Source organism: Nothoprocta perdicaria, unplaced genomic scaffold, assembly GCF_003342845.1.
Source record: "Nothoprocta perdicaria isolate Ctin4 unplaced genomic scaffold, notPer1 scaffold_20, whole genome shotgun sequence".
NCBI lineage: Eukaryota > Metazoa > Chordata > Aves > Tinamiformes > Tinamidae > Nothoprocta > Nothoprocta perdicaria.
Window position 1 is genome coordinate 3,105,884 of NW_020455205.1, and position 13,091 is coordinate 3,118,974.

Genomic DNA, 13,091 nt, shown 5'->3' on the forward strand with positions numbered 1-13,091 from the left:
AGGGGCCGCCGGGCAGCGAGTTCATTTCCCTGGTAATCAGCGGCAAGCTGCTATATTCAGGGAATGCTGTCCCTTTAATTGAACAGGCTAGGTAATTAAATGGCACTTTTCCAGTAGGACGTGCTAGGTAAATCTAATAGTTGGTTATTTAATATCACTTTGAAGTCTGCCCACTCAAGCACAATGACAGCACAGGAGCATGTGAACTATTAGCTAGGAAAAAAAAAAACCTCAGGATCTCAAAAATTAATTAAATCGCATGCAATTTAGGGGGAACGTTTATCTTGATTTGTCATAACAGAATTAATTCAAGGCCTCCAATTCACTTGGGGGCAGATCTGTTACTCTGAATTAACCAAGCGTAATTTGGCTTTTTTTTTTTTTTTTTTCCCCTCCCTCCCTCCCTTCCCCTTCTCTAATGCAGCACTTGCCATTATGCGCAGCCCCCCTTTTAAGTATCAATAGCTTCTGGTGCTTTTAAGGTGCTTGGTCTCTAGTTATGCTGAAGTACCTTTAATGGACTTGGCTCCAGGCATAATTTCTGTGTTGCCTTCCTTTGTTACATTAAATATAGCTGGTGCAGAATTTAGATTAAATACAGAGAATCTGCAGAAACGCCAGTCACTTCTGGATCGTTAGTTTTGGATGCGCGTTGGGCTGGGTGCGTGTTTGTGGGCACAAATATGTCCTGTGGGGTGCGGGAATTAGGGCATTCAAATCTCTCCCCATACTTTGGGAAACAACTTCAGATCTTCTTTTTATTTTATCACAGTTTGCTAGAAATGTGTTTCTGCAGATATCCAATTTTGAGCAGCAAGACATGAAACCGCACTGAAAAGATTTCTTGTTGCCTTCGCTCCCACTCGCATGGAGGGTCAGGAGGAGAAATAGGAGCGCTTGTGTATTGGGGTGTGGGCAAGGCTGGGCTGTTGGTTTAAGGTGGCTCGGTACAAGGCTGCTCAGTGTGGGAGAGAGCGCCTTGCCCGTATAGGGAACCTCTTGATGTTGGTGATTGATTGCATTGCCCAAATGTTGAAATATTAATGACCTTCTTGGACTGAGGACCCAAAGAGGAAACTGAAACCAATTCTGTCATCACAATTAAAGAGTCCCCTGGCTTTAATTAGCCCGACCTGGGGTATCTCTACCCATTGCTGCAGTTAAAGAGAAAAGAGCCCATTAAAGTCCAGTCTGAGACCGATAGCTACTTAATTGAGCACCTAAAGCCTCGAGCCTTTTAAATCAAATACTGTCCTGGACAGTCCCCCTGGTTAGATAATTAGCTCTCCAGCCTCTCAGAAACCACGTGAAACAACTTTTTTTTTTTTTTATTCAGTAAAGAATAGTTAGTGCTGGGCCTCCTTTACTGTTAGGAAGGAATAATATTATTCTTAAGATAAAACTGTTTTCCTGGTAATGATATTACAAAAGTGTTTGTAACAGCAGCGAAGGAAAAATAAGCTTAATTGTCCTAGTAAATAATACAAAGTAGCAGATAGTTGTAATAAGGTGGTCTAACTTGGCAAGCAACTGTAGGGATTTCAGCAGAAGGCCGCAGCTGCAGTGGCTTCCYGAACCGAGGAATGCAGTGGGAGCCTGGCTGGGTGGCACCTGGGACGTGTGGAAGCCTCTGGGTTAGTTGGACTGCGCCCGTTAAAATTCACGGGCATTCAAGGTGTGCAACCACGTCTAGCYGGAGAGATTTGTATAATAAATGAGCGCTTGAAAAGGAGAAGCGGCGCCGCGAGGCCGGGGCGCCGAGAAGCTGCGTTCCAGTTGCTGACGCAGTTGTAGCAGGGGCTGAGGAGCCGCTGGCCGCGCACTCTGGGAGCGGGAGCACAGCCGAGGGCCCTGCCCCAGGGAGCCTTTTGGGATCTTGGGTCTGGAAACGTGACCGGTCCCTGCTGCCTTCCCGAAGCTTCAGGTGCTTCCCATGCACCTTTTCCTGGCCAGCTGCTCGAGGAGCAGGGCGCTTTGTAAGGCTCCGGAGCCACCTCCGCGTGCGACGGAGCCGCCGGACCCGCTCCTGCCGCCAGAGAGGCCGCGGCCACAGACCCCAAGTTTCTAGGCAGTTTGGTCGTGGCTGCAGGTCCYGCCGCGCTGCCGGTTCAGCTTTCCCTGTGTAACCGCTGCGCTTCTGCAGGAATGTGTCAATGTGTCGTGCATCTCAGACTAATTAGTTTTGAAATGGAGTTTTGATTGAACTCTTCAAATCGATGCTGCTGCAAAATTTGTTTCTCGGCTTCCTATTAAAAGCCATCTTAAGGGGCAGTTTTACTACTCTCTCTGTCGTTCAGTCGATACATTTAATAACAACTTACAGGCTATTTTCAATAAAGTGGCGACAGCAAATTAGTAGTTTGAACATGACAAGCCTCCTCTGCAAGCCCAGATTCAGAAAATTCAAAGCAATTATTTTTATACAGAGGCATACTGCAATCATTCAGATTACGGGTATTCTGTTGTAATGCGTCTCCTAGGATGACACAAACAGAATTTTATGACTTTATTTGGACAGGAAAGAGATGCAAATATTAATATTTATTATGACACCAATACACTAATTTGTAAATCCGATTACTGTGTTTTACATGGTGCAGGGAAGTGGGTCTGTGACCTGGGCAGCTGGGGCAGTTTCCTTTTCTGCTGTGAGGAGATTGGGGTCCTCTTTATAAATATCTGTGAATATTGAAGAGAAAGACACAAAAGCAAACGAAGGTTTCCTAGTTGTCGGTGAAAGTGGCCCTCAGTACTCATTACTGCGTTATATTTTGCATCGCTGTGTTGTGCCTTTAAATGGGTTTGAAGAATTATGTATATATTTTTCTTCAGCACTCTTGTGCCTCTCCCCCTCCCCCACTGCGTGTTCCCCCCCATGGCAGATGTTGTGGTCTCATTTGATTGCATAGGAAAACTGCAGTGATACAGCAAACACCCAGAGAGATATGATGACAAATGGGTCCAGATCCCGGTAAATTACTTTCTGCTCAAATCGAAATTTCATTCAGTTTGTTGCTAGCAGAGATGAAGTAATCTAAATTGTGGACTCAGGAGCAGATAGAGGGAAGTTGGAGCAAGCATTTCATTATCAAGAGAGAGAGAAGGTTAGGATGAAAGAGATGAGCAGAGGCAAATCTAAAGTGTTGACACCATGATTGAAAAGGTTAACCCATACACATTATATATCAACCTGGATAGCAGAGAGTTTCTAATGGAAACTCTGCACTGATGGAGGTTTACTGGAGTTTCAATACACTGAGCATGATGTCTTCTTAGATATACAATCAAATCCTCTTAACCCTTTTGATGACTCATATCTCAAGATATGATTAAAGTACAAAAGAGTTCTTCATATAATTTCAAGGACACAATGCATTTAAACTCCAGTCATGAATTGTATCTTTTTTTTTTATGATGAACCCAGTAATCTGATAAAATGTGTGTAGTACAGAATTGTTTGTGTTTCTAGAGGTGTAAGTCAATATTTCTGATTAAATCTTGTGCAACCAACATCCAGGGTAGGGTGAAGCTACCACTTGTTATACAAAAATATACTTTTTCGTACTACAACCCATAAGCAAGTTGGAAGACAGGGGTCAGAAGTCTGAAATAGTTGTGTAATAAACCATTGCAGTGATGCGCAAAAATGGTTAGAGYCTCCTGTGTATTAAATTATTCATGATCATCACCTCTGTTTCAGGTTATTTGGAAATAGTGGTGCTTGCAGTGCCTGTGGACAGTCCATTCCTGCTAGCGAGCTGGTCATGAGGGCGCAGGGCAATGTCTATCATCTTAAGGTGAGGGTTGGTTTTTTTTTTCTCTTTTCTCACTAGCTTATTAGTAGTGCCCTGCTTCTTTCTTGTAAAGTCTGCGTGTGCTTATGAGCAGCGTGCAGAGCAGTAACTGGAACTACGAGTGTATATCACAGAGCTTCCTCTCGTGTTCCGCTTTGTCCCCTCATCACCGGTAAAGCTGTGCTCGAGTTATGTGCTGCGTAGTCCCTACAGGTAAGACTAATGCCAGTTTGGGAGATACTAGAAAGCAAAGCAGCTCCATAGCTCAGCTGTACTCACAGGCTCTSAAGTGCAATTTTCCAACCTGCAGCCTGCCTCATTCGGGCTGTAGTTTCACCGCTGTCTCTTTCCTTTTTCAGTGTTTTACATGCTCTACCTGCCGGAATCGCCTGGTCCCAGGAGATCGGTTTCACTACATCAATGGCAGTTTATTTTGTGAACATGATAGACCTACAGCTCTCATCAATGGCCATTTGAATTCACTTCAGAGTAATCCACTACTGCCAGACCAGAAGGTGAATACTCAACAATTACTAATAAGCTTTATTAGAGCTAAATGAAGATCAATTTCTTTCAGTCTAATAGTGGATACTTCCCGCCATCCCAAGGGGCACCTTTAAATAACTGAGCTTAACTTAGGCATGAGGTATGGGGCAGAAGTACTAACCCTTTCAATCTACGTATACATAAAGTGTATGATGAGTCAGTTTGTTTAGGTTTGGGCATGTAGATGTGAATAGCTGTTGAACTCCTCATATAGAATACTGGAATGCAGAACATGCGCTCTTACAAATTGTCTTAACAAAGAGAAGCATTTTATTTTATATAGCTTTGAAATTAAGGACTAAAAGAGTGCAGGTTACTGGGGAAGGAAAAATAGATTCCTTAATATGGAAATAAATGATTGTGAAAGAAGGTTTCTGAATTAAGCCTTTGTATTTCACTTTAATATTAAAGTTGTAGTTGAGGAAACCTGTCGGGGAACCCGTCCAGAAGTATTTTCTTGTCTGTTTTTATCTCATAACTTAAAATTCTTATTTTCCTGTAACACTAATAGCACAATTAGCACATCTCTGTGCTCAGTAGTTCTTGGTTTCTAGACTGAGCAAACTCTAGTCACATGAGTAAATTAGGAGTATACAAATCATGCAGAGGAGGAGGGAAAAAAATTGGATCAACAGTTGTCCTGAAACTAGATAGTTTTAGATCTATTTTAATCTCCTTAATAAGTCCTAAAGCTATGCAAGTGAGTGCATTTTGATAACTGCTGTGTCTAATTTGTAACAATTACTGTCAACCTTGAGTTAAGAGACTGTTCATTCCACCCTGGTCCAGAAAAGAGTGAATGTATGACTCTTGCACATAATTTTATTCACATCATATTTCATACTGATTATGTATTGATGACATTGATTCATTTACTCTTTACAGCGCCACTTGCATGGATATTAAATCTTATTGACCACAGATGAATTTTAATTTCAGATTGGTGATAGATTTTTCCATCAGCTCTGATAGTATATTTGACTTTTTCATCATTAACCCAGGCAATCACACAGCACTGAGTTATTGCAATGAAACAAAAAGTGCACACTTCAGTTGGTAATTCTTTATAGATTTACAATAGGAACTTCATTAATGTCTGTAAGGATCACAAAAAATAACATTTATCTGCAAATACGAATTTGAAAGATTAAAAAAATCTGGGACAAATGCTGGGTTTCTCTATTCTGTAATGTGCAGAATTTTTTTAATGCTTTTACATAGTGGTAAATACGTACAAAAAAATGCAAACCTGTTTTTAATTTCCATGTTTTTTTATTGTTCTGTTGCTAAATTTCAATATCCATGTTTGCTTTTTTTTCTGTGCATAAATTTACTGATTAATTTTAAGTAATCTTTTGACTCCTATGCAGTGACTATAATTACATCAAAATAAAACACGGAGCTTTTTTATTTACCTAATTTGTCAACTGAGGTGACAAGAGGGAGCTGAGTACAAAAGTCATATAGTTAGGCAGAACAAAGATAATTAAGATTGGAGGCGAATGTGCAGCCTCTCCTCAAGGAAGTACAAATACAGTTAAAGATTCATAGATTTATACTGTTGTGAATTTTAATGAAACAAATCTGTAGTACAGAGGAGGTAGCAGTGAATCGGTTACATGAATATTTGTAGGTATCCCATTTCAAAATACARGTAAAACCGTTCATCTTTATACACTGCAGTAAGAAGTTTACCGTGCCGAGAGAGTGGTTTATCCACATGTCTTCTATGAATGTAAAGTTTAATGTAACTTCAAATAGGTGTCTAAATTGTCATTTAGTTTTAGCAGTTTCTTACTATGCCTTAGCAAAACATAAAAATGATTTAGTTTCAGTAAAAGCAGTAGACACGACCGAGGAAGACGGAACACGGACAAGGGAAGTGAAGCGGGCCCAGGCGTGCGGAGCCGGCACCGCAGGGAGCGGGGCCCGAGCCAGCCGGGCCGCGAGGCGGCAGCCCCAGAGCTGCCAGCGAGAGCGGCGCGCTGGGGCTCGCAGCTCTTGTGCCTCCCTTGCCTGTATTTGCTGTACCTGCTGCAAATGCGCCGAGGCCTCGTGCCGCTTTTCGAAGGGGCTTTGGGGAGCACTTGAACATTCCCCTCCTACTCCCCCCTAAAACAAAAGGGAGGAGGGAAGGAGTTGGTGCCAAAGAAGTACTGTTTGTGTGAGGCCTTTTTAACAAAATAAGGCCACTAATTAAAAACGTTCTTCCACTTTGACAGAGTTGTCTGCAATAGATAGAATACTCTTTATTAAACATTAAAGCTCAATCAGTCTCCAGGTTATTCAGCCGCTAGAGATTATAGACATAGCAGAATATTCACAGGCGTTTTTATTAAGATGAGGAGATTGAGCTGTACTCTGCATTTAAAAACAACCCCAAACCCAAACCCCGCTTTGCTGTGGATTTCATGAAGGTGACAGTTGTGAAATCCCTGTTGTCTTTTCTGGTTTCCATGTTAAGGCCGCTCCATGGCTGGTGCCGGCTTGTTGGTGATGCCCCGTGTGCCAGGAGGGTTGCGGGGCAGCCCTGGCCTCTGGGGAGCAGCCTCTGCTCTGGCCTTTGGTCCCATCCCACCGTTCTCGCTGCCAGCGCCGTTACTCGCGGCTGAAATGTTCCCCTGGTTGGCAGGGCAGGTAGCGAACAGGATCTCCAGCTTCTGGACTTTTAAATAAAGTATGAGTTAGCTTACGTCTCTTAAAGAAGATCTTAAAAATCTCCTAGTTTACATATCACTCAACAATTCCCTTGTAGTTACATAATTGGTGTTGTCTGTGTCCATAGTGGAAGATATTTGATGCTCATTTATTAAATATGCTTGCTGGCTGCTCCCTAATCTTTGTTCTGGACAGACAAATTACCTTTCTCACACTGAGCTTCAGCTCTGGGGAATTAAACCTCCGAGCCTCTACTACTTTAATTAGCTTGAAAGTGGGGGGTTGCAGTTACTAATAGACCTCAGGCTTTTAGTAACTTAGAGAAAGGGTGAAAAAAAGAACTTCCTGGGAAGCACAAAATGTCGTTTAAAACCCATAAAAAATCTAATATATATTATTTCATTTTGGTAATTGCAAACAGATTGTWTTCGAAGACTATGGATGATCATTTCTACTTTATCCATGAAAGTTTAGATTTTTATTGAGTTAGACACTTTTAATTATCACAATTCATTAACACCAGTGTGAAAGCACATGTTTGACTTCATATATTAAAATGTTTATGTAACATTAACTAACACACCAGATGAGGAATTTTAAATGGGGGGGAAAAATCCTGAAATATCTATATTTAGCACTTGTGCAATGCAGCATATTAACCAAAGTTGCCTTGGGAGGATATTGGCTGTACTTCTTATTTGCTTTACACACTATTTCTTCCAATTATAAGATCATATTACTTGCGTCTTCAAAGGCATGGCATAATGTTTCTTCCCTTTTAAAAAGGGGCCCAGAGAAATGACCTTATTCACTGTACAGTTTGCTACCAGAAAGTATACTTACTTGTTGTTGTCTTTTTTAACTTTTTTTTTTTTTTTTWAATTTCTGTCTGCTCTTTTTTTATGAGACTGCGGAAAATACTTGCTTTTTGCTATTTGGAGTTGAAACATTAGCAGTATGAATGGATAGTGTAGAAAGCCTTAATCAAGTCACAGTTGGAAAGTAATCTAATAAAAAAGAGATTAGTGAATAAGGGAAAGCCGAGAGCAGAGTCTTGTTGAAGTTTCCTATGTCAAATTTAGCCTTTTAGCTAAGATGCCCATTTTTGTTTCTTGCAGGTCTGCTAAAGGGTCAGAGTAATGCAGAATGCGTGCCTTCATCTCAGACTTTGTTCATCCCAGATGGATCCCATGTCTCCAAGTAGACAAGTCACCTTTGTAGCTAGCATCAATGCCAGCTCCATACCATTGCACCTTCTTTATTCTTGATTGCCCTTCCCACATTTATTGGTGTATTAAAATGACTGAATATGAACATTAAGGACTCCATGAACCTGGGCTAATGGGAGACTGTAGAGAAAATGAAAAAAGATCCACCGGAGGACATCTTTGGGGGGGCGGGTGGGGAAGATGACTAATGAAGCTAATTAAAAGAAGCATTGAAATCTGCTTTCTACCCTCATTAACAATTAGCAGGGCACTGGCCAGAGTTTGTACCCTGTGTTTTACCTTAACAACATTCTCTTTGCTCTTTGTATATTTAAGTGTTGTAAGGAAATGTGTTTCAATCAAACTGAACATGAGATAAAGGAAAGATGTGGCTTTTGTGATACTCTATCACAGACACTTTTATTGTATCTCTGTAAAATACAATGTATGTATGCATGTAAGTGTTTTTGTCCTAATGTTGCTACTCCCCATGGCAAAAAAAAAAAAAARRAAAAARRAAAAAAAAACCCGTCAGGCTCATAGCAGCTACTGTGTAGAAATTTTCACCTACTTCTAATTTGCTGAATGAAGAAAAATCTTTTATTTGTGATATTTTCAGAGACATTTGCTCTAGTATGGTGTATTTAAATAATAAAAAAAGTAAAACAGAAACACTGGAGTGTGGGATTTAGCAGTTCTGGTGCCCTTTTTTGGTAACTACATTCAGAACATTACTCTGAAACTGAACCTTATGTAGCGCTTACCTTGAAAAGGAGCTTTTTGGTTTGCCACTTTTTGCCTTACACCTGTAAGGAATCTGTTAAACTACTTAACCCGTCACTGTTGGCAAGGGCGCAGGGCGCCGCTTCCAGCTGCGCTTTACTTGCCATCGAGAGTCTCCATACCGGCACCGCTGCCGCCGAGAGCCGGGGCGGCCGGGCGGGCACCGCTCCAGGCCCGAGGCCCCGCTCCTCCGCACGGAGTCTCCCTGGATGGGGCGCAGGGCCGGGGGGCGCGGGCAGGAGCGCGGGCGCTCTGAGGGCAGCCGGCCGGCAGCGCGAGGCCGGTGCCTGGCCTGGGCCCCGCACGTGAGGAGCTGTTAGCACTGCAGGACAACAGCTCTTCTGCGCTGAACAGCGCTGGGCTTGCTGGCCTAACACAACCAGCTCCTGGCAAATACCATCCCCTTTCCAAGAGAAAAACACCAAAATAAACCCCTCAAAACTATGGAGCAGCCTCTAAGGTTAGAGAGAGAGGAAATCTGTCTAGTGGGTTTTCTGCCTGCAGGTACTGACAGGTAGATAAATGCAGAATAATTTTGAGGAAAAAAGAATTCTGACTTTTCACTATTCGTTGCAAATAAAYGAATGAATGGGCCATGTATGGTATGCTGTTGGTCAGGAAATTGCAAGCACCTAGAAGGTGCCCCTGCTGCAATTCATAAGAAATCAATATTGGTAACTTGTACTCTTACAGGAGACTAATATATGTGACCCACATCATGACTATATTTTCTTTTTTAATACTGTTCTAAAGGAGTTCAGCTTGCCTGGTTACAGTGTGAGCTTGACTGACTTTGGTAGTGATGCTGATACACAAAAAACTGATACATAGATTTGTCTGTCTAAACAACCAACGGCAAGAGTCTTTTCAGATCCTACTTCTTGACCTCTAGTATATTGGAGGGCTGCTGAATTTCTGCTTTTAATACTTCAGTGCTTGGGAAAAAACAGGCCTCTTGCAGAGAAAAGAAAATGACTTAATGTACAGTATCGGACAGAAAGCACAAAAGAATCCTTGCATGATGTATGCAGTAATTAAAAAAAAAATGAAGCTATGTATCACTTTTTAAATTAAATGCAATTACATTTTTTTAAAGAAGTTTCTAAGCTTTTTGATCTGGCATTAAAGTCTTTAGGTAGAGTCCTTCAAATTGCGCTGTTTGAATTTCTTTGAAAACACACTCCAAGTCATATGAATATGGCATTTAAGTATTAGTGAGACTGCAGACATCTTTTTATATTCTTTCAGTATAAGTACTCAAGGTACAGTATTTAAATCTAACATGTACGGATTTTTGGTTGTCCAATATAACCTAGAAGTGCTAAGAAGATAGTTAATAACTTTGAGTAAGTAATGTAGTATAGCATTTAGTGATGTAGAGGTTGAAGTTCATTAAAGGCTTTAAATAAACTATTATATGACTCGTTTGTAAAGCACAGCTACCTATTTAATAGCTTACTTTAAAAGCATTTCTTAAGTTGCAGACCTATAAGATTACAAATGTCACTCATGTTAGCATAATCCACATGCAAGTGATGAAGCCTTTGCTTTGATGTGCTAAATTGGAGACGGCCTAATGGAGCTATGAATATACAATAGAACATATTTAAGTAGTATTCTTGCTTTAGGTAAAATGCTTTCTTGAAACCAGAGGCATTTCAGACAATAAAGCAGGCCCTAATGGCTATGTTAGGTGTGGATAAAAGGCTACTGGAAACACTTGGGTTTGTACTTACCTGAAAAGTCACTTTTTTTAGGTGACCTGTGAGGAAAATCATGCACACGCTCACCTTTTATCACATGCGTTTGCTGCACAGACCCTGAAACACTCCCGGCTGCGTTCAGGGCTGCTGCTAAGTCACACAAAGAATCAGTCAGGAAGAGCTTCCCTCACTTTCAAAATGAATGCTGTTTAAAAAAAAAAAAAAAAAAAAAGCAAAGGAAATATTACTAATCTGAAATCATCCTCGTGAACCTGGATAAAATGCACTGTCTGTACTGCATCTAAGTGTCTCAATCATATAAATTGTCACTCTTATTAATGAAACAATTTTGTAAAAAGATTGCCCTCTAAATGGGTTTAATGTTTTTACCTACCCAGCTGTCTAGTTATGAGATTTACGCATCCTGGCAGGCAGTGGGACATTAAGCCTTTCCAAACCAAATTCTGTTTGCAGCAAGATACTGTCTTTCCAGTCCTACATGATTTATCTTTAAATATTTTAACAGGTAATGCAGTATCTTATGAAATACAAAATGAGAATGTCTTACCAAAAGAAAACCTATGAAATTAAGTCACATCTTCTTTCTTTAGCATATTAACCACACTGAGTTTGTCTGCTTGATTCCTTGTTAATGCCAATAAAAGCTGCAGCATCTAATTTTAGGGTAAATGCTAGGAAAAAAAAAAATCAGATACTAGTGTAGCATGAGTTGATATCCAGTATTGCCAGGCATTTCATAAGACCATTTTAGTTTACAATTTTTATCAGATTCTTTGGCCTGTACTTCCGCACCAGAAGTATGGCTCTTTGGAAGGCTCTACTTTCTGAACGGTGCTATTAAAATAACATATAAAAATTGAAATAGGGACATCTGTGCATGCAGTTTTGAAGTATTAAATAGCTGCGCGTTACTTTTAGTACCAGGTGTGTGCCTATTGTCAGGGCAGCGAAGCCGCAGAAAAGCTTATGCAATTAAAGAGCAATTTGTTTCTGCGAAGCTGCAATTACAGTGTTACTGCTCGGCGGTGTGAGCCTGGCGGCGCGGCCGGGCGCTGGGCGCTGCCCTCGCCCATGGGTGGCRCGTGCGGCCCCACACGGCGCCCTCGCCTCGGCGGGCACCGCGCTGCGCTGCCGCTGCCGCCACGTCGGAGCTCAGCCCCGGCGCCCTCCGGCTGTGGGGGCGGCCGGGCCGCGCGGCTTCCCGCAGGGATGGGCCCAGCGTGGGGCTGGGGCTGCGCTGGGCGGCTGCAAACAGGGCAGAGTCAGGCCTGGGGAGGCCGCACCGCCGCAGGCTGCACCCCAGCGACAGGCCCCGGCTTGCGAGAGCCGTGCGAACGGGGCCCCGAGCACCCTCAGCGCCATAATACAGGGCTCGTGCTAAGCAATCAATTACATTATAAGTTGCTTTTTTAATAAAAAGCAGAAGTTTACCTGACACGACCGTATTGACACGCTGGTGCAGCGGGTGAGAGGTTTAACACAGGCAGCTCATCTTACCTGTGGGTTCAGCGGCCCGAGGACCTGGCCTTGCACGGAGTTGCACATGGGTGACCTGAAATCCGAAACACTTTTTTTTTTTTTTTTTTTTTTTTAGGTGCAAATTAAAAACGTGTTTGTAAGAAGTCAAAGAGGTGCTTCTAGCCCTTATTCATCACCAGTCACTGCGGTTTGGCCCTGTGGAGGCTGCAACGGCCTTGCTCCCTGGCTGGCTCCGGTGCTGTGCTCCGCACCAGCTCAAGCCTGCCCCGCAGCAAGCGGGAGCTCCACTGCCCCCGCGTAAGGCACAGGGACAGCCAGGAACGCCCTCACGGCCGGGGGCTGCTCGCAGCCAGTGCCCAGGGCCAGGAAAGTCCTCGGCCCTGGACAAAGAGGCTGTGTTGCGGGTTTCCCCACCCTTCCCTCCGCGTGGGTGCTGTGTAACAACTTACCAAGTTAGCCTTGTAACAAGTCCGGGTTTGTTGCTGCGCGTGTTTTAACAGCTGCCTGGTCGGTCAGTCGGCTGCAGGGCCCCGGACGCGGCCCTCGTCCCGCGGCGCGCCAGGCCTGTGGAGCAGAGCGGAGCAGAGCGGCGGTGCCGCCTCACGGCGGGCACCAAGGCGCCAGGGAGCCTCCCCGGGAGCCGGGCCCGGAGCAGGGCCTCCAAGGGGTGGCCGCAAACAGGGCAGATTCAGGCCTGGGGAAGCTGCAGCAGGCGCCAGGTAACAGGGAAAAGCCTGAGCCTGAACTCTCCAACTTGCCATGCCAATACTCGGACATTTCCTCCCATGCATCTTATAACTATTGCTTGTTCTTTTTCTTTGCTTTTTTGCAGATAAATTTTGTTCCCTTCAACATCTAGATGGGCACCCCAACTAACAAACACTAAACTTGGAAACTGA

General features: G+C 43.1%; 1 protein-coding gene and 1 long non-coding RNA gene across 2 annotated transcripts in view; one reads left to right on the top strand and one right to left on the bottom strand.

Moving 5' to 3' along the window:
* LMO4 (LIM domain only 4) overlaps positions 1 to 8,824 on the top strand; it is an 11,777-nt gene extending 2,953 nt beyond the window's left edge. Inside the window, exons 2-4 of the mRNA XM_026037921.1 lie at positions 3,701 to 3,797; positions 4,154 to 4,309; positions 8,117 to 8,824. Of these exons, the coding sequence (XP_025893706.1) occupies positions 3,701 to 3,797; positions 4,154 to 4,309; positions 8,117 to 8,125 (262 nt within the window). The 3' untranslated portion in view covers positions 8,126 to 8,824. The remainder of the gene's footprint in view (positions 1 to 3,700; positions 3,798 to 4,153; positions 4,310 to 8,116) is intronic.
* Positions 8,825 to 11,300: 2,476 nt separating this feature from the next.
* LOC112946147 lies at positions 11,301 to 12,763 on the bottom strand. The gene is made up of 3 exons (XR_003249162.1): positions 12,642 to 12,763; positions 12,211 to 12,265; positions 11,301 to 11,384 (listed from the first exon to the last, which is right to left on the bottom strand). It is a non-coding gene; the product is annotated as an uncharacterized LOC112946147 (long non-coding RNA).
* Between the last annotated feature and the right edge of the window lie 328 nt (positions 12,764 to 13,091).